Source organism: Merops nubicus, unplaced genomic scaffold (genome assembly GCF_000691845.1).
Source record: "Merops nubicus isolate BGI_N331 unplaced genomic scaffold, ASM69184v1 scaffold3549, whole genome shotgun sequence".
Lineage (NCBI taxonomy): Eukaryota > Metazoa > Chordata > Aves > Coraciiformes > Meropidae > Merops > Merops nubicus.
The window spans coordinates 2,745-23,569 of NW_008631492.1; the positions used below are offsets into that span (position 1 = coordinate 2,745).

General features: G+C 41.2%; 2 protein-coding genes across 2 annotated transcripts in view; both read left to right on the forward strand.

The window, feature by feature from the left end:
* The window catches only part of SDF4 (stromal cell derived factor 4), an 11,597-nt gene extending 1,945 nt beyond the window's left edge, over window positions 1-9,652 (forward strand). The window contains exons 2-6 of the mRNA XM_008947560.1: window positions 2,408-2,544; window positions 2,791-2,904; window positions 6,239-6,397; window positions 7,467-7,642; window positions 9,476-9,652. Coding sequence (XP_008945808.1) covers window positions 2,408-2,544; window positions 2,791-2,904; window positions 6,239-6,397; window positions 7,467-7,642; window positions 9,476-9,652 — 763 coding nt within the window. The remainder of the gene's footprint in view (window positions 1-2,407; window positions 2,545-2,790; window positions 2,905-6,238; window positions 6,398-7,466; window positions 7,643-9,475) is intronic.
* A 6,563-nt stretch (window positions 9,653-16,215) lies between these two features.
* On the forward strand, window positions 16,216-18,895 carry TNFRSF4 (tumor necrosis factor receptor superfamily, member 4). Its single transcript, XM_008947561.1, has 6 exons — window positions 16,216-16,330; window positions 16,620-16,721; window positions 17,256-17,322; window positions 17,772-18,004; window positions 18,341-18,469; window positions 18,825-18,895. Exons 1-6 carry the CDS (start codon window positions 16,216-16,218, stop codon window positions 18,893-18,895), a joined length of 717 nt encoding a protein of 238 aa, XP_008945809.1.
* The last annotated feature ends 1,930 nt before the right edge of the window (window positions 18,896-20,825 follow it).

Consider the following 20,825-nt stretch of genomic DNA (forward strand, 5'->3'; position numbering starts at 1 on the left):
AGCAGGATCCTTTTTTACTGTGGATTGGAGATGGACTTCACCCAGATGCTTCCTTAAAATCACAGCCCATCATGTGGGAGATTTAGAAAAGCATTCTGAAGGCTTTCACTCCTAAAGGCTGGGTGAAAAGAGAAGCACTGTGAACTTCTGTGAAAAACTAGTAAGTCACAGGCTTCCAGATGCTTTGGGAATAGTTTTCATTGGAGGTAGGAAGAAAACACAGGCTGTGTTTTTAATTAATGACCACTGAGGTTCTGTGGTGTGCCAGCATGCCATAAAGGAGTCAGTAAAAGCTTATGTTACAAGGTCATTGAAAATAAAGTAGAAACATGGAAGAAAAGCTCCCCAGGCCATGTTTTTCTAAGCAAGCAGGGTGTAGGTGACTGAAGGAACAAAATGGCATTTCCTAGTGCTGTGCTTTAGTTTCTGAAATCACTCTACTGGGATTTTTTTTTGAGAACAGTAGAGTCCTCCTCAGAGGACTTAGACCAGGACTTAGAGTGGATGCTCTTTAGTAACATCAGCTGAGTGTTCAGATCTTTCTGCCTCAGAAAACTGATTGCCTGGCATTGTGTCATAAAATCTGTTTTCCATGACTTCCCAGTTGTAAGTTGGTTGTTTGGCAACACATTTATTAATTATCTGAGCTTGTCCATAGCAGTGGAAATGTTTTCAGTGAGCCATTCTGAATGAGAGAGTTATCTCAGGAAGCATGGCCAGGGTCCTGGTTTTATCCCCCTTAGGTGGTGACCTCACAGCAGGGCCATACCTTCTGTTTCTTAGAGTTGTGAATACTCCTCTCAAAAGCAGAAGTGCTGTTGGTGGACACTGAAAGGATTTCAGCTCCTCTTGTGCAGTGGATGCTTGTTGAAGCCCTGAGTCACTGGAGGCTTCTTGACTGTGGCAGCATGGTGTAATTCCAGGAGCTGGATGGGATGTGTGTTACTTTTCTCCCTGCTTACAGTGGGATTTGGATGGAAAGGAGAGCATGGAAGTAGTTAGGTTTGATGGCTTTGATCTAGGGAAATTAAATGTTAAATGTGGAAGGGAAGATGCTTCCTTTTCCCTTCTCATTTTACCTAGTGCCTGTTGCACATCCAAGCCCACATTTGTCCACCTGCTGAGTGCAAGGTGGTGTCAGTGGGGTATGATCATTTTACTGCTCTGGCCATTGATGCTGAGAAGTTGCTGATGCTGAGCATGTTTCTGTGGAAGGATGTGATACAATATTTAAAACCACTAATGCTGCATTTATTAATACAGTGTTGTAGAAGATTGGGTGCTGGGGTTGTTGTTTGGCTTCAGCTTTTAACATTTAGTTGACATTTAAAGGCAGGGCATGTATTTAATAGCTTGAGTTTCAATGACAGCAATTCAGTATTGTTAAGACAGTGATAGAAACAGATAAAAAACAGTTGAGCTGGGTTTTTTTCTTGTGCTTTGTGTTTTTTTCTCTGATGCACAAGGGTGCTTTTGATATTCTTTGAATAGAATCTTGTCTTCTAAATGTTAGTCATGTCTTAGTTTTAAATATTGTATTTTTTTAACACTGATAGGCTCAAAAAAACCCTTTGTGGCATATTGTTGGTTTTGTATTTGTTCTTTACTGTAATTTTTATGCTCTTTTCAGTGACATAGGTATTAATGGAGTGGATGGTATGGCAGTTTCCTTGATGAAGCACCACTGCTAGCACATTAAGGAGAGCAGTGGATTGTCAGATTGGAAGCTTACTGAGAATTTTAGTCAGGTGGAAAAAGTTCAGCTGTGCAGCTCAACAGCACTGAGTACAAACATGTCCATTGACAAAGCAGAGGAAACCCTGGTAACTCAGAAACCTATTGGAGAACAAATGCATGTGCAGAACTTTTCAATGTGTTGAGAATTTAAAACTATCAGATGTGACATGTTACCAGAGATCAAGGTTTAATAGGGGAAATCTGGTTTAGTAAACTTCAGAGCTCTTGAAAGATCAAGGTAAAAAGGACTTGGGAAGATAAATCAAGAGGGAGTTAATGATTTGAGAGAATGTTAGGGAAGAAATTTTTCAGAGCAGTGAAAGTCCACACCAGCTGGCAGTTGACAACTCTGAACCAATAGGAAATGAGTTAATATGCCATGAGTAATGGTTGTGGTTTCCTCCACTTAAAAATCTTGCTCAAAAACATAATATTGAAATGAGTTAACTTCCAGAAAAGTGGAGGATTGCTGGATGTTTTTCACTGAGTTGGATCCTTGGTGTTGTGGTTGCTTTAATTGTGAAATCAATGGCTAACTTGTAGTTCAATTGTTCTATAGCAACCTATGTTTCTTATTGTTGAATAAAGTAATTCATTTAGAATCTAAAAATATCCTCTCCCACTCCTTCCCAGTCCCCCAATCTATGTCTTGCTTGCTCTTCATCCTCAGGGTGGATATAAACAATGACAAAAAGATAGGTGCCAAAGAGATGCAACGCTGGATCATGGAGAAGACAGATGAACACTTCCAGGAAGCTGTGGAAGAGAATAAAATGCACTTCCGAGCTGTGGACCCCGATGGGGATGGTGAGAGGAATGATTCCTTCATCTCCAGCTGGCTTCTTAAGTCCATTGCTAGTAGCCAAAGCTCCCAGCTGCTCTTCAGAAAGGGAAAATGAGTTAACCAGAAGTTAATTGAGTGGTAGTTTTCATATTCCTGTTCATAAAGCTCAGTGTGAACCAAAAGTTTTCAGCACAGGCTGTTTTAAGTAACAAGAGCAACAGTTTGTCATTGAAGCACACTTTGTCTGAGAGATGGTTTTTTTCTTACAGGCCACGTGTCCTGGGATGAATATAAAATTAAATTTTTGGCAAGTAAGGGCTTTAATGAAAAAGAGATTGCAGAGAAGATCAGGAACAATGAAGAACTGAAAATAGATGAAGAAAGTAAGTGCAGACTGTTGGTGTTTGTTGGGTTTTCTTTTACTTTCCTAAAATCCAGATGTCAAAACTGTTTGTAGTGCAAGATGAATGTTTTAGTTGTTGTTCTGCTGCTACACAAATGTAGAGTGTGTAAGTCACAAAACTAGATATCCTTCCAGCTTCAATCTGGCTTCCCAACACTCATTTACTAAATATGTAAATATTTAACACTGAAAAATCTTGGTTGCTTATTTATTAGTGCCTGTTTGAATAGTTTTCACTTATTTATGTTTAACTATCTGCTAAAATTTGCCAGACTTGTGTTCTCTGTGGGCCACTCTATTCCTAATGGGGGAACCAGGTCCCTGGTTACTCCAAATGAAAGGTGGTCCCTGGTCTAAAATTGAGGAGGGGGGTGTGTGCTACCAAACAGGGCTGTGTTTAAATAGGTACAGTACTTAGGCACTGCAAAGCATGCTAGAAATCCATAGCAGAAGGTTGCCTAACAATTTTTTCATGTTTCACCCAAGTTCTCATTAAAGCAAGATTGATTCTTTAATGACCTTGATCATTTCTTCCCTATGATTTTTGGAGATTTCAGTTGAATCTGGTTGAAACCTGGCAGCTCTTAACAGAGTAATCTCCCCACTCACTCCCCTCCCCATCCAAAAGGGTTTAAGTTTCCTGTTAATTAAAACACCAAGCCTTAGCCTTTCCTTGCAGGAATTAGTCATTTAAAAGTGGGTTATGTTAGATTTTCCATTTATCAAAAAGCAACTGAAATGCAAATGGGCCTTTGCATTTTATGGCAGGGAAAACACCTGTGCAGTGTGGTTGAGTGCAGTTTACAGGAATGCTCATCAGATAAAAGATGTGCTGAATAAGGGAAGTGTGTACATAATCATTTTTCTACCTAGGTAACAAGCCTTTTTTGGGAAAATCAGAGTAGTTATCTGCCACTTCCTGAGGCTGATGGGCACAGCTTATTTTCATCCTCTAGTGCAGTGTGTCAAAGTGCTCTTTGTCTGTATAATAAAAAAACCCCTGAATGTGTGGATCTTAAAGCATGTTCTGAGCCTTATGCATGCTACAGTTTGGATGCCAGGCCAAAACTAGGCTCACAAATGTATTTAAATTATGCAGATAATGACAGTTCCAATGGATGACTGAGAGTTGAGTTTCACTTAAGACTAAGAAAGGTTGGCAAAGGAAGATTGACTCATGACTTGTAACATTTGGGGTTGGGTCCACTGGAAAACCTTAAGCAAGGTTTTGCTTAATCAAATCAATAATTTGATTGTTCTGTGTTTTCCTGTGTCCTTGGTAGAACTAAAACTTATCATGTCCAAACTTGTCTTAAGATTCATATTAAGACTCTGAAGAATTTCTTTACTCTTCACAGAAAAACATTCACAGGAGACTGAACTCTTAATTGTAACTATCAATTCAAAAATGTAGATTCAGCTGTTGGTTTTTTGCCTTCTTGGAGCTCAACAACCAAAAGCATGCAGAAGCTATTGAAGGCAGCTTTTAAAATTTTTCTAAAAATAGTTTCTTATGTCTTTCAGAGTGTTTTTTAGAACTTGTGAGCAGCCAATACCTCAGCTTTGTGTTTGTTAGTGCACTTTACAGCTAGCAGGGCGTGCTGAAGACAGTATTTTTTCCAGTGTGTCATTTAGAAAATGCCTACACCAGAAAAAAATGCTCTACACAGGTATTTTTTTTCCTGTTCAGTTATCTTCAGGACCTCTACGTGCACATGACACTTGTGTTGTGTGTTGCAGGGTGGTTTTTTTTTCTCTTCAGATGAGATGCTTGGGTTTAGCGGAAGCTCCCACAGATGGTGATTCTCAGTTGATCTCAGGAAACCTTCACTGAAGGGCTTGTCTGCAAGGTGTAAGATGAAATGAAAGAAGTGGAAATGTGATTTCAGTGCTGATTTATCTCTGTGCACGTGTGCTTCAACGTGCATTTGTTCCTTGCAGCAAGAATCTGTCCCTTTATTCCCTCTGGGTAGGCAAGTCTTTTAAATTCTCAGCCTTTGAGAGGGTGAAGGAGGAAGGGAGCAGCAGAGGCAGGGCAGAAATCTCTTCCTGGCTTTCCTAGTCTCCTGCTTTATGGCTTTGCTGATGCTGCCTTTCTAGGTGCTTTTTAAAGAACAGCTGTCCATTGAAATGTATTGTTCTTTGCTGTGGAAAATGGGCTTTTGCTTCTCTTTTTTATAATCTGTTTCATACATTTCTCACACATGGTTTTCTGAAAGGTGAGGGTGCTATCTGGAACTGCATTCTAGCTGGAGGAAGAATAACTCTGCACTCAAAGTTGTGTGCAGTGTGGCTAATTTGATCATTGCTTTGTGGTGATTCACTGTACTGGTGTGTTAACTCAGATCCTGTGAGCTCCAGGAGACCTGAAAAGAGTTCAAAACCACAGCGCAACACGTTTTGGTTCAGATAATGTGTTAAGAAATGCCACGTTGAAATAAAAGTTGAGTGTTGTAACACTGGAGTAATAAAACGTGTCCCTTTTGGTCACGTTTGGAACTGCTGTGTTGACAAAGTGTTTTTTTTTAACTTGTGGGAGACTTAAGTGCTGTCGAGCAGAATAAACCTCTGTAGAGCTGTTAACCAAAGCAGTGCCACAGTGATGCTGCACAGATAGAATTGGCTTTGTAGATGTAGTGATAGTTATTTAGTCTTAGAGAAAAACATGATAACCATAGAATGAACTCTTTAACACTTATTCTGTGGGTAGGGAAGGAATTGGTTGACTTCCTCTTGTTGTAGATCTTAACTGGGCGTGTGAGGGCACAACTGCCAGATGTGGGGATGGTGAATCTGGGGAGTATTTAGAATTAGAAGAATGTTTTTTTGCTATTTTAATGCGTGGGACTGGTTTGAAGTAGCGAAGAAAAATGATTAATTCAGAAGAAAGTTACTACTGGTATTCTGTGGGTAGTGGGCTTCAAAATAGGAACATAAGGAGGACAAGAAGTACTGAAGAAAGTTAGATTATTCATACCTCTTACCAGAACCAGCCACCAGTACTGGTAGTACAATACTTTTCACTTGGTGTGGTGAAGTTTTGATACAGATGTAGTGAAATCTTTATTTTCAGCTCCTGCTTTCAGTTTAGTTGTGAGATTAAAGGATCTTTCCTACTCTTTCAGCACAAACTAAATGAAACTAATTGCACTGTTTCCCCCTAGCACCCGCTTTCCCTGGGAGCTGAATTGTAAAATAACTGGCTCATAAATCATCCTTGTTGAAACAAAAGTGTAACAGGGGGAGGTATATTTTAAGAGTTACAATCAGACTGAATATGATAACTTAACATCTTTTTTTTTTTAAATTTCTAGCACAGGAAGTTTTAGATAACCTGAAGGACCGGTGGTACCAAGCTGACAACCCACCTCCTGATCTGTTACTGAATGAAGAAGAATTCTTGTCCTTCCTTCATCCAGAGCATAGCAGGGGAATGCTGAAGTTCATGGTGAAAGAAATCATCCGAGATTTGGGTATGCCAGTTTAAAACACATTTCTTGGGAGCTGGTTACTTGGAAAGCATTTCATTATGTACATGTTGTTAGGTCACTGCACTGTCAAGGGTCAGCCTGAAGTTTTGTCACATCTTGTGTTCTCTGTTTTACACATCTAATGTGATGAGCAGGAAATGCAAACTGTTAGCACAAAGGCTGGCATCTCTGTGGACTTGTCTGTGCATCCCTTGAGACTAAATTTAGTCTCTGGTTTTTAAAGAGCAGCACAACACACTGTCTGTTAGGAGGATTCCTAGGACTTCATGCAAAGATCATCAGCTGACACTACACTCTGAAGTGCTGCTGTGTTGCAGGGTCACTGTAGCAATAGCAGGAAAGGTTTGATGAATAACAAAGTATTATAAAATACATTGAATAGTGAAAAGAGAATAAAATGTTATAAAATATCTTGATGGTGTTCAGAGAGGAGGGCATCCCCCAGTACAACCACCACCTAAGAATCATCGTGACGTGCAGTCATGGAAAGAAATGGGTGAGGTTTTGAAGAAAACAATATATTCTTTAAAATTTATAAGTACTGGCACACATAAGTTTGCTCTCTAGTGAGTCAGTAGTGATGGACATTTAAAACTGCTAGAAGACCTGGGTTGAAAAAAAGAGAACTGTGACTTTGCTGGTTGTTAGCTTAATAAATACATGGAGTCTCCAGTGGTGCTTGTGTGTGATGGAAAGATTTGTGTAGCCTTCTATAAGGGTTACTTTGACTGAATTCTAATACAAGGGGAGACTGGATACAGCTGGAAGAAAGGTCCTGTTGAAAAATATGAAAAAATGAACAACAATTGAAAAAAAAAAACAAGTCCAGCTTGCAATATGCTGTTTTTCGGGTCCAGTAAAATGATTTTTTTAGCCTTTTAAAACATTACATGGTCTCCAAGATAACACAGAGTTTTCAGCTAACCAAGGTTATAAATAGTAGCTGTTCTTCTCTGCTAGAGTCAGGATTGTGCCAATGACATGAAAGAATTTCTCAGTTTTAATGGGCATGAAGCAAATACTTTCCACTTACTGTGTGCTTCTGTTGTAGATCAAGACGGAGATAAGAAACTCACCCTTTCAGAGTTCATCTCATTACCTGTTGGTACTGTAGAGAACCAGCAGGCTCAGGATATTGATGATGACTGGGTCAAAGACAGAAGGAAGGAGTTTGAGGACGTCATTGATGCTAACCATGATGGTATTGTCACAATGGAAGAGCTGGAGGTAAGTCTTGGTTCTAGTGTTTTTCATGGTGGGTTTTTTAATATAAGCTTGAAGCTGCTTTAGAGAATCTGAAATCCAAAAACATTTTGGATTAAGAGTATGGTCCATGTGTCTACTTTACAGAACTTTGGATTGTAGTATTCTGTAGTTCTTGCAGGTAGTGTTGTCAGGCCTTCTGTTGAAGAGGAGGGGGAGTTTTCTCAGCACAGCTGTTGCTCACAGGTTTGCTCTTAGGGCTTTTTTCCCACATAGATCCTTGTATGGATTTGGAGTGCAGGAAGGCAAGTCACAGGCTTTGTTAGGTACCCTGCTTAATGGGACAGTGACTCATTCTTTGAGTTACAAAAGGGGTAACTAATAACTTATGTATTCATTAAAAAAAAATTTAAAACCACAAAAAATTAAACAAACCCTCCAATGACCAGCAAACCCTGAGGCCCCAGCCTGGAAAATAACAGAGATCTCTTGTCTTTCAGAATCTTTTTCTTCTTTAAAAAAACCCAAATTATTATTTTCAAGTGTGAATTCTAGTTTGTGGCCTTTTTGGACATTGGTTTGCAGAACCAAGGCTTTCTTCTAACAATTCTGTCTGCAGAAGTGTCTGCCAAACAACACGAAATCTTTTGCACCCACCAATTGTGCCAGTTTTGTGGCCCATGGAAGAGGCTCGTGGCTCATTTCTGGCCTTTTTTTTCCCCCTTTTTAGGTGTAGGAATGTACTTTGACTGGCAGGATTCAAACTGCAGTGTAGGCAGTGTGAAAGGAGAGCCTCTAAAATAGTGGCTGCCTCCCTGAGACAGGATGAAGGCTGAAGTTCCTAACCTGCTCAGTATGCAAATATGTGGGTCTGAACAAGAGTGATGATATTGATAAACAGTTGCATTTTTGCACCCTCCAATTGTGCCAGTTTTGTGGCCCGTGGAAGAGGCTTGTGGCTCATTTCTGGCCTTTTTTTTCTCCCCTTTTTGGGTGTAGGAATGTACTTTGACTGGCAGGATTCAAACTGCAGTGTAGGCAGTGTGAAAGGAGAGCCTCTAAAATAGTGGCTGCCTCCCTGAGACAGGATGAAGGCTGAAGTTCCTAACCTGCTCAGTATGCAAATATGTGGGTCTGAACAAGAGTGATGATATTGATAAACAGTTGCATTGTGACCTAGACAATATTATGAGCTGGTTTACTGAGAAATGTATTTTTAAAATAGCAGTTTTGTCTGTGAAGCCTTTTAGATGTTTACACACAGGTCACATTTTCTGGTAAGAAATTGAAGATAATCTTGAGTCTTTTACATCACCAGCTAAAGTGCACTGCTTGAAAGCTTCTAATCTATTTTCAGTGAGGTGAAGGAGCAGAAAACTTTGTTTCTCAGACTTCTGACTTCTGTAACGTCTGTCTGGTGGTTTAAAATGGAAACAAGAAAGTTCTAAATCAAACATATTCTGAAAAGATTGTCTCCAGCAACAAGAGAATTTAGGTCATACAGCTGGGTAACGTGCCACCTTTTAATTTTGAATTGATATTTCTCAAAAAACCCACCAGATTTGAGAGTGAGTTGAGTTTGCCACCAAAATGTCAAAACCACTTTTATTGTAGACACTGGCATAAGCTGAGAAAATCTGAGTTTCTGTTAGAGCAGCCAAGGAGGCAGTGAGTGGAAAAATAGAGTGAGATGTAAGCCTGCTAAAAAGGATGTGCTAACACCTTTTTCCATGGCTCCTGTTCACTTTGGGGTGGCTTATGTTGGTCTCCAAATTCCTGAAGCTTACCCAGGCTCATGATTCTGATGTGTGGAAGTGTGTGATGCTTAGTGATTAAAAATTTTCTTGCTTGTTTTAGGAATACATGGATCCTATGAATGAATACAATGCCCTAAACGAAGCGAAGCAAATGATTGCAGTAGCAGATGAAAACCAAAACCATCACCTAGAGCTGGAGGAGATCCTGAAATACAGTGAATACTTCACAGGCAGCAAGCTGATGGACTATGCACGCAACGTCCACGAGGAGTTCTGATCCTGCTCCCTCTTCCAGAGCTCTGAAGCACTTTTTTGCTTTCAAGAAAAGAAAAAAAGGAGAAAAAAAAAAAATAATCAACTCCCAAACAGACAGAAAATTACTTTGCTGCTAACTGTGTTATATGCCTACAGTGTGTTGTCCTAGACTTAAACCCTCCCGTCCATAAGATCTGCAGCTCTCTTGCCTTCAGTGTGAGGGGGGAAATCAGCCCTTAGATCCTGGGGCATGTACTGCACCACCTCAGCTCACCCTGGTTTGTACAGTTCATCCAGCTGAAGTTCCAGCTGCTTTTGGCTCATCATCCTTGGTGGAGGCTTCTTCAATATTTAACTGCTCTGGTTGCCCTCCTAGCTGCTGCTCCGTGGAAGTCACAAATTAAGACTGAAAGGTGTTGGCTTTTGTAAAGGGGATTGTGGTTCAGATACCTGTGTGCTGACTTCATGAGAGTATCCATCTGTAGGGTGGTTGGCTGATCTTCCAGGTGTTGTTTTTTTATCCTCAACCTATTTATGTGTTGTTGAGAATTTAATGCAAGTTCTCCCTCCACCACTGAATGATCTTTAAGGAGGTGAGGGGGAGAACTGGTTATAGTGTGACTGGTTTTGTGTTGGCAGCCACTGGGAATGTGAGAGACTTGAGATGGATTATGGCTTAAAAAAAAACACATTTCCTTCTAAAATGAAACAATGAGAAAGGTTTCTTGGTGAACTTAAACACCTTGGAGAGAGCAATGGGGTCGACCTGAACGTATGATTGCTATTTAACTAAAATTCATTAAAACTAGTGTAATTATGCACCTCTGTGCAAACGGGTGACGCTGCTGAACTCCTGAAGGATGAAGCTGGGGGAAATACAGGCTTTGCTTTTGAACTGCTTTGGCCAGAGCAATGTGCAGTCAGCATTTGGGAAGCTTTTTAATCAGTCTGGTTTTGGGTAATCTCTGAAAGCATCTTGTGACACAAGGGTCATATCCACTACTGTCTAAAATAGAAAATATTATTTTTACTTTGGTTCCATCTTTACTGTAAAAACCCCTCTTTCTGAAGGGTTGCCTGAAAATCCAATTGAGATGTTATATTTGATTAAATTTATTCTCTTAATATAATGTAAATATAAGTATTGCTGTCTATTTCAGTATTCCCTCTCCTTTTTTTTTTTTTTAATGGTTAAATGACTTGTATAAGGTTTTTTTTATATATAAATCTTCATTAAATATTTTTCTCCATGCTTTGGAAATGTTGCCAGTTTTAGGTTTGTCACTGTGAGTGGGGGAAAAATTGAAACTCTTCAGAAGACAGACCCATTATGATTTTGAAAGAACTGTAAGAGAAGGATAAAGTCAGCTGATAATCTTGTGTTAAAAAGACTTTAGACCTTCTGCCACGTGGGCCCCCACTCCCTTCCACCTCTGCACCAGCTACACGTCCTTGCTTGGAGCATGGGGAGATTTTAGAATCTGGAAATGTTCAGAACAAAGTCTGATGTCAAAAAAATGTGTTGTCTGCTCAGAGGTCTGGGGGTTTTGCTTTGTCTTGGTTTTAATTAAGGCTTCATAAATATGCAGTGGGCTGCTTGGAACTGCCAGGGTATTACACAAGGGAGCATGCAGTTTGGCCACATGGCCTTTTGCAATCTAGTTAAGACAGAAATTTTAGCAATATTAGTTCCTAGCTGTATGAATGTCCTGACTGCTTTCATGTATTACACTCCAGCTGTTTGCACAATTCAGTTATTTAGGTACAATTTGGGTGGACAAGTTCTATCTTGTCACACCCGACGCTCAGAAGGCAGGTGCTGGTTGGTTTGCAGGATTCTGGGGCAGCTGAAACACAATGAATTTGGAACTTTAGCTCTCATTAGAGGCAAAGATTATGAATAGACCCTCTTCATTTTCTCATAACCTGAGCATGGAATCCCTTGAGAACCACAAGGTAACAGTATTTAGGCAGCAACTGAACACAGTGTTCATGCACTGGTGTTGCAGCATTTGCCTGAGAACTCTGAAACGTGAGGAGCAACTGCAGGGCATTAATTTTTAATGTATGCATGGAGCTCTGCACCTTAATGTGTTTATTTTCTCTGCCAGAAATCAGGATCCCATGTTAATTAACAGCTGTAGGGGTAAGTGGACTGCACAGTGAGATTTGGAGGGGTGTGATATTATTCCTGTCTTGGAATTTTAGAGGTTCACACTCTTCTAGTTTGTAGACTCAGTTATTTTTTTAAATTCTTTTAAGTATTTTTATATGCACTTAATCTTTCTCAGATTCTTGTAGGTCCTTTCCCATAGATGAGCCCTTACTTGCCTGTAATCCCTGAGGAATCCTAGTGACATTTAATTTAAGATCTTTCATTAAAGTACTCATAATGAGTTCCATGCTTGGTTTTCTGGTTTTGGTTTGGCTTTCTTTTTCCATGAACCCAAATGATCTGCCTACTGTTAACAGGACATGATACCTGAGTGCTACTGTCTCATTGACATGTTTCATCTGCCAGAGTTCAAAAACTTGTGTAGAACATTTAGGATAAGCATCTATAGTCTAAAAACTATTCATGTATATTAAATAAAAGCAGAGCAGCTTCTTACCTGTGGCTCAGCTCACCACTCTGAAGCTCTCCTCCACTACCCCAATCAGAGTAGCTGCATCCAGGCTGGTTTTTGGGAGCAGCCTGTCATCCCCATGGCATTGCCCAGCAGCATTTTGGGAGAGGTAAATTTGCCAGTGAGGTAGTTGTGGAGTAATGTGGGATATTTGTGTTCTCTGCCTGGTTTATTTATTTGCATTAATCTGGCAACATCAAGCCTGGTAACACTTAAGCCATATGTAAAAGTTGAATTCTCAAGATGATACCTGGCTAACTGCTTTTATTAACTGAGTGTTTAATTTGTGTTGAAGTATCCTTAACAAGGAGGTTATCAAAGCATCATCACTGCTCTAGTATTTGGGGAGGTTTTGGTTTAAATGGATATATCAGAAGTTTTAACCTTACCTAGTTTGTGACCATCACAGGAGTTCACATTTTCAGTTTCTTAATGAATAATAATTGACTTAGTGAGTAGGTAAAGTCAGTTACTGTTTGTGGAAGAGAACTGGGGGGAAAAGTCTGGTTAAATATTGCTGAGGGAATGACTGAGTCATGAGGCATAAAACCACCTCAGTGGCATTGGGGATGCTGCTGCAGTGGGAAGAGATTGGGATATTTGCTCCTCGCAGGTACTGAGTGTGAAGGGGGTTGAAGGGCAGCTGATAACAGTTTGCTTCCTCTGCCAGCTTTGCTCCTTTTTGGGAAGAATGGCTTGAAGGTGTAACTTCCACCCTTTTCCAAGGTTTTATCTACTACAAGGTTCTAATACTTCTATCTGCTTTGCAGATAGATGTAAATTGGCTTTATTACCTTAGTTAAAACACTCTGGCTGTGTTTTTTACCTCAGGTAAATAACACATATTTGATTACTGTAGGATGTCTTGTTTGCTTGGGCCTTTGCCAAAGACTTTCTCAAGTCTCTTAGAACTGGATGACCCAAAGTTTAGACCCTAGATCAGTAAGATCCAATTAGTAAAAATCTTAATAGGGAGAAAGTTAAACCCCCTAATTCCTAGTGTGATCCCTCTAGATGTGTGAGGTGGGGGCAGGACTGCAATGCCAGCATGTTCCTCAGCCTCCTCCAGGGCTCTCCTCTTGTTGCTGAGTGGAGAAGCCTCCTGGGGGGTTGATTCCAGACTCAGGGTGCTTCTGTGGAACTAAAGAGGCATCAGAGGTAGCTGGAGTGTGGATATTGCCTCCTCTGCTGGAAGGTTTTGTTTCTGTGGGAGCAGCTGCTAACACAAAGTCTCTTGAGGAGCCAGGAGCTTGTTTTATTTCAGCAGCAGTGCACAGAGTGTGGTATGAGGAGTCGTAGTGGTGACTGCAAACACTTATCTGGAGCTTGTGCTGGCTCCTGAGGGCAATAGCAAGCTGCCAATTTGTGGTTCCACACTCTCTCCCCAAGCAGATCAATGTGTTAAGAAGATTGGGGTTTATGCAGCGATAAAAGTCCCGGATCTACCCTTCCTGTGAGACCAAGGGGAGAGAATCTGTCTCTACTTTGCCTTTTAAGGAGCAAACCTGTGTGGACTCTGTTTCACTTCACCTATACCTTTCATCCATAAAGGTTTCTGGTGTTCCTTCCATTGCTGCAGTGCTCCTGTACAGGACCAAGACCACCCCTGCTGCTCCTGGTGTGCTTTAACACTGCAGAGAGGTATGTCCCTGGCCAGGGGCATTCTGTTTTCAGGCTGGGAATAACAATCCTTTCAGAATGCCATTCAGCACGCTGTCTTTCTGCCTTTATGAGGTTTTTTTTTAGTTGTGAATTGCACACAAAAAAAAAAGAGGAGGTTTGTGAGGTATGGGAAAAAGGATGGGGGCGTGGAGCACATGCTGGGAATTTCCCAGCAACTGACATAAGAATTTGTTCTGCTCACCAGCAGTTTAGAATCACTTCCCTGAGAGTTGGCCACTGCCAGGGTTTTGTGGGGACAGGAGGGGCTGCACGATGGTAGCTGTAGGTTTTCACTCCCATTTTTCTCCTGTTTTGTTCTTGCTGCTGGCAGTCACCTTTAGCCATTGCCTGGAACTGAAATGCAAAGAACACGAATATCCTTTTGGTAAAAAATGCTGCAAGGACTGTGCCCCTGGTAAGTACTTTTTGGCTGTAGTTTATAATTGCAAGCTGTAATATCTACCAGCTAATAACCCCTAGGTAGAAGTATAACATGGAGGAAGAACATTTGATGGGGAGGCTTTCCTATCAGTCTAGACTGACAGAGATTATTTCTGTAATGTATTAAATGTAAGAAATTTAGTGGCCCAGCTTTCTTAATGTTTCAATCTGGTGCATTTTCATCATGGGAGTGTTAGCTGAGCAAAGACAATATTTTATAGTGTTTGTTACTGTCCTTTACCCGTCGCAGAGAGCAGCACAGAAATCTTGCATAAGAATGGAAAATTTTAGGTTATTAAGTCTGTTGCTAAAGATGATTATTTTTTTTAAAGCTTCTTTTTATAGCAAGGTTTATACTACTTAAGATTTAATGGTTTATTTTAAGGAAAAAGAGACTTCATTCATAGAGATAAGCGAAGCGTAACTTGATGGGAGATGCATTTGTTTCCTCCTTTCTTATTGTAGAAGCTGAATGAGTCTGAATTTTGGGGTTTGCATATGCATAAGTGTGGTTTTTTTTCCACAGTCTGAATATCTCTCCACTATTGAGAAGCACAAATGTAAAATATCAAACCTCAGAGAGTGTAATAGTTGGGATTTCATTGTAGAAATGACTCATTGACGATGAGTAAACGGTCAACAGGTAATATTGCAGTCTGATTAATAATTAATATGAATTATTACAGTCTGATTCTGTTCAAGGGGCAATCCCTGTAACAAAAGGGATTATTTTTAGTGTGGTCAATACTGACTGGACTAAAAAAAAGGTATAAAGATGCACCCAGAGGGAGCATAGATCATGTCTGTAAATGCAGCTGCAACATAAAACCTTGCACAGGGTTTTCTGTGCATCTTTCAGAGTAGTTCCTTTCTCTTTTCATAATTAAGTCCACTACACAAAATTAATATGGTGTGGATTCTTGCAGCAGTATCTTATCTTCAAAGAAGTCAGCTGGAAGAAATTCAGCCTTTAAGATTTGAGGCAGTGTGTTGCATTATTCTCAAGACTTGTTTAAATCTGCCTGTTTCTGAATTCAGTTTAAAAATAAGCATACCTGGATGCAGATGCAGATAATCCTTTAAGGTTTTCTGTTCCTCTGTGTGCTGAAGGAACTTGTGTAAGGATTTTTTCGTTGTTAGCAAATCTCCTGCTGTTGGGGAAACATTTCTTCATCCTCTCTTCCTGCTTGTGTAGATAGTGAAAAAAGTAGAGGTGTGTTGCACATCTTGTGGTCACTGAAAATCTCCTTTATTTTGCCACGGATGGCACTCAATAAAATGCAGAGGAGATTAGAGCAAGAGCCTTGGTGCTCGTCGTTCACCTGCAGAGTGGGGAATTGGAGACTGAAAATGAAAGAAGCCATCTGAGAATAAGGATGTATTATGCTTTGGGTTGAATTGCATTATTTATCTCAGAAGGAAAGGCAGGATCTGTCATAAACCTGTTGTATTACACCAGAGATCTGACCTATTGCTATGCTAAAAACCTGGTTTTTTAGCCCTGACATTGGCTGCAAAGTGGGATGTCCAAGCCATAGGAAAAGGTTGCCTGGAGAAGTGATATTTGGAATCCACTGGGAGAGCAATTTGGAGCATTACCTTAACTCTCAGCAAGTCATCAGGCCCTTGCTAGCTCTTTTTAGCTGCTTACTTTACAGTGATGTCACAGGTCAAAATTTTTGGGGATTCTAGCACGTCTATGTCTGTTGAACATTTACAACCAGAGCTGTTCAGTGGAACTGTCACTTTCTGGGCACTCTTTCATTCTAATGCATGAAACTGAAGAGGGTTTCATTATAATTATTATGATAACTCTTGATTCCTCTTTCTCCTGGCCTTTGTTTTAGGTGAAAGGATGAGCCACCGCTGCACTGCAACAAGAGACACGGTCTGCATCCCCTGCCAGGATGAATACTTCAGCAGTGAGCACCACCACAGCTTCTGCCAGAGCTGTACAATCTGTGACACTGGTCAGTCACCTGGAGAGTACCTGGGGGGGCAATCAAGCTTTGCATGCTCCTCAAAGGTTGCCTGCCACAGGAGGCAACCAGGTTATCACTTCAGTAGCTGGTATCTCCTGGTTGGTCCCAGAGAGCCTTCAAAGGGAAGCAGGCTTGCAGTCACTGAAAATTGGTGTCTTCCAAATTGTTCCTGAACTATTCTCTGCAGTTGTTTCTACACACAGCAGCTAGGCATGGAGTAATTACTTTGTTTTCTTATTTCTTGCCCCTCCCTTGCCCTTTATTCTGTTGTTGCTAGGGAAGGGGAGCGTGGAAGTGAAGAAGTGTGAGAAGACCTCTGACAGGATTTGCAGGTGTCGTGCAGGTTACATGCCAGCTGCTGGGTGGACACCAGGAAGTGGTGAGTGTGTGATGTGCCAGACTCTCCAAACTCCCCCTTGAGAAGAGATGGTTGTTATTCCTAGGGTAAAACCTGCTGTCCTGAATCTCATGGATAGCTCCACGCAAGCGTCGCAGCAGGGTTGTTGTGCTGACTGTTGCTTTGTGATTCCTGAGCTGTCAGAAATGTTGATGTTCTCCTTGTTTAGCCATAATTCTCCATAATTAGCCAGGAGAGGAAACAGGAAGCCTTGCCACTTGCAGTCTAAAATGAACCCGTGAGCATATGGATGTTACTTCTGACCTCCTGACTATGGTTTTTAGAGGCTATGTGGATTTTGCTGGGTCTGTTTTACAAGCTATGAGTGAACTTACTGCACTTGCAGCCTAAAATGAACCCATGAGCATGTGGATGTTACTTCTGACCTCCTATGGTTTTTAGAGGCTATGTGGATTTTGCTGGGTCTGTTTTACAAGCTATGAGTGAACTTACTGTGTAGCTCTCATACAGTTATGTTGCTAACTGACCTCAAATTCTGCTGCTTTCTTTTTCCAGTATGTTCACCATGTCCTGAAGGGTCTTATTCCACAGGGGGAAATGAAAACTGTCAGCCTTGGACCAAGTAAGTAACACTGACCCAAACATGTTCAGAGCAGCATTTTGGGTTTACTTATGTAGCAGGTGATGCCCAAATGTTGGTGTGCAGAGTAAACCTGCAGTGGGTGCAATGAAATCATATTCCTCTTGACTCTGGGGGGAGCCTTGAGCACTCAGAGTACTGATCTGAAGCATCTGTCAGCCTTCCAACCCTTTCTCTCCTCACCTATGGCAGCAACAATCTTCTCAGCCTCATTTTTTAAAGGTCTGCAAGTTTTGTCTCTGTAGCAAAAGGTTCCCTTGCCAAGTGCAGCTGTGCTAAGAAAGTGTCTTATTTTTTCCCAGTAATACCTTCAGTTAGCTTAGTTGTTCTTCACCTATCTATAGAATCTAGGAAAGGTGAAACCTGAGTTTGTATTGATAAAAAAAAAAGGATTATAATGTACTTTTTTACTGTCCTTTTTCAATCTCTAGCTGCAGCAGTTTTGGGAAGAGTACTCTTCGAGCAGGGACAAAAACAAGTGATGCTATTTGCAGTGACCACGTCACACAACCAGTTACCCCTCGGAGTACAACACTGCCTTGGAATCTTTCCACCACTGACCACAAGAAGAATACCTCCACTGAAGTGTTCTCCCCATCCAGACCCAGCCTGGTTCCTTTCATTTGCCCCGACACAAAGAGCAGCCCCACAGAGACCAACTGGGGTGAGAAGAGGGAATGATCAAGTCTAGCCCCTCTATACTAGAGCTGAGCAGGAAGTTTTACCCCAAACTGATTTCACTGGAAATGAAATCACACTCCTTCTGAGAAGCCCTGCCTGTATTTTACACAATCCTTCAGTGAGGCACGCACAGGATTCCAGATTTCTTGATAGTCTGCTTGGCAGCTGGGACTTTTGTGCTTTGTGGTTCAGGGGTACTTTGGGAGTTCTAAGTTCCTCCTTTTGAAGCTGAAAACTCCAGCTAAAACCATGAATGTTCTTTAAGTGTATAAAACCATGAATGTTCTTTAAGTGTATTCTTCTTCTGTTCTGCTTCCAGGGTCTTTATCACTCATCCTTATTTGTCTGATCCTGCTCCTGGTGAGTGGAATGGCCATCCTCCTGTTGATTATCCAAGCAGCCAAAAAACAGACCAAGAGGAGGCCTTGTAGAAACAACAATGGAGGAGGTAAGGTTGGGTTTATAGGAAAGAGAATAATCATGTCCCCTTATCTGACCTTTAATTGTTTCAATTGTAATGAAGCCTGCCTGGCTAAGTAACACAGTGTCATCTGCAGTTAATGCCAGTGGTTGATCCTGATGTACTGTAGGTCATAATGGCTCAAAGTTTCATTCTTACAGAGCACACTCTCTGATTTAAACTCCTGGCTTTTCCCCCTCTTAGTCCTTGCCAAAATGATGTATTGATCTTGTGCAGGGAATTCTTTCCAGTACAGAGAGGATCTAGAATCAACAGTCATTTAAAGAGTATATTGTGAACTTTTTTGCCTATATATATATTCTTTTTCTATTCTGTCTTTCAGAAGAAAAGAGCTGTCGAATTCCTGTCCAGGAAGAACAAATTGACTCCAATTCTAGTCTCATCAAAAACTGACTCCACTTTACTGTTTCCTGCATCTCTGAGCCAGTCAATGGTAAAATGGAACGTGACAGAGCATTCTGTGGCTGTGTGTGTGGCTGTGTGTAACTGTTTAATTGCACTTCGGTGCCTTTGGCTCTCGTGGAGTGGCCCTTTTGGCACTGGGACCCACAGGAGTAGCTGTTCCTGGTGGAATCCTGTGATTCTTTCTCTCAGGCAGATCCTGTGCACAGCATCCCTGTTGCCAGGACTGAATTGATGCAGTCCTCCATGCATTTCTAGCCAGTTCTGCATGTTGTGATAGGCAGTTGTCTTTGGACTGAAGACAGTGTTGCTGAAGCTGTTAAGAGCTGATCATGGAGCAGACAGAAAACCAGGGAAATCAAAAGACCTGCTCTGTGATTGAGTTTGTATCTTGGCTTACAATTCTGAGATGCTGAGCAGGGCATGTCTCTCTGTTCTCAGTGCAGGTGTCTCCAGTGTTTCAGTCTAGTTCCCAAATGAATTCTTCTCACTTTAGGTGGAGAATCTCCCATGATGTACCCAGCCAGCTTCCTTTGTGCTTCCATTTCCTTCAAGTTACTACTTCTTGGTCAAGTTGAGTGGCAGGTCCGCTGTGCCTTCAGAGACTGTTGTCGTTGCTGGTAACTCTGGTGCTGGCCAAGCACCATAACAGCACCAGAATTCTGCTGCTAGCTCTTCAGTGACTGTGGAGAGATGTTCAATGCCACTTCTCTCTTGTCTGCATCTCTTCAAGCATACCCCATGAGAAAATGCCACCTCAACATGTTGAGCAGTATTCCCATTGTCAGGCCAACAAGTGGAATTCCTCATGATCACCAGGTAGCTCCAGATCTCCAAGTGTTTGCAAACCTCCATGGAGACCTTTCTGTGTGGAAAGTAGAATTGCCAGAGCATCACTAGTGGAAACTGTAGCTCAGAACAGGGGGAAAGGCAGAGTACCACGTGCCTGCACTGTAAACTTCAGAAGCTGCTGTGTGTAGCTGATGTTTTATCTCTAAGCCCTTTGCAACCAACCCTTTGTGCTTCCTCTTGGTGGACATCCTGTCGTGCTGAGTACCCAGGTGTGGCTTCAGCAAGGCTGCTTCAGTCAAGCTTGGACATCTCCACAATAAAATTGTTTAGCTTGAAACCACTTTTGTAGGACTTGATTGCTTGCTGTGGATGTAGAGAGAAACCCACAAGCAAGTTTGGTTCCAGCCAGTGCTCTGGATTTGGGGAAAGTGTTTGTGTCTTAGGAGCATGTATGTGGACACTCAAGAGTTTTTCTGCTGATTGAATGATTATTTTGTGATGGTTTAGAAAGAGTAAGTCCTTTGATGCTCTCTGTTGGTAAGAGGCAAGAGCTGAACTCTTAAAACAGTGCTGGCTGGGCTTTACATCTGAGCAGAGATCCTGTCACAGTGGACAGATGCCTAACCCATGTTCTGACCATTCACCTGGACGATGACCTGGTTCGTGGAACCCGTGTTCAGAACTGAAGAAGTGATCTTGGTTGGGTCTCTGTGCAGTTAAAATACCTGGTTCTTTGCCTGGACAAAATGAATTTTACTTCTGTAATGTTTTTTTTTGTGAGTTCACTGGTCTGTAGTTTTGGAAAGCATTCAGGTTTTAGAGAGCAAGTTCAAAACCTGAAGCGTCCGGGAGAAACCTGAAGTGTCCTTGTGAATAGCTTTTGATGTAATTTAAATACCTCAGTGTAAAAATTTAAGAAGTAAATTGAAATTTATATAACTTAGAAGTGTTTTTCACTTCCAATAGAACTCCTCAGGAGGCAGCTCATTAGAGACAGGGATTTTATATACACAGTACCAAAGCATATGCCAAAATATGCCATGGGAAATGTATTCAAGAATACAACTGGTGTCCAGAAACATGTTTTTAAACATATGCTTTCTTATATGTCATACATATGGTGTACTTA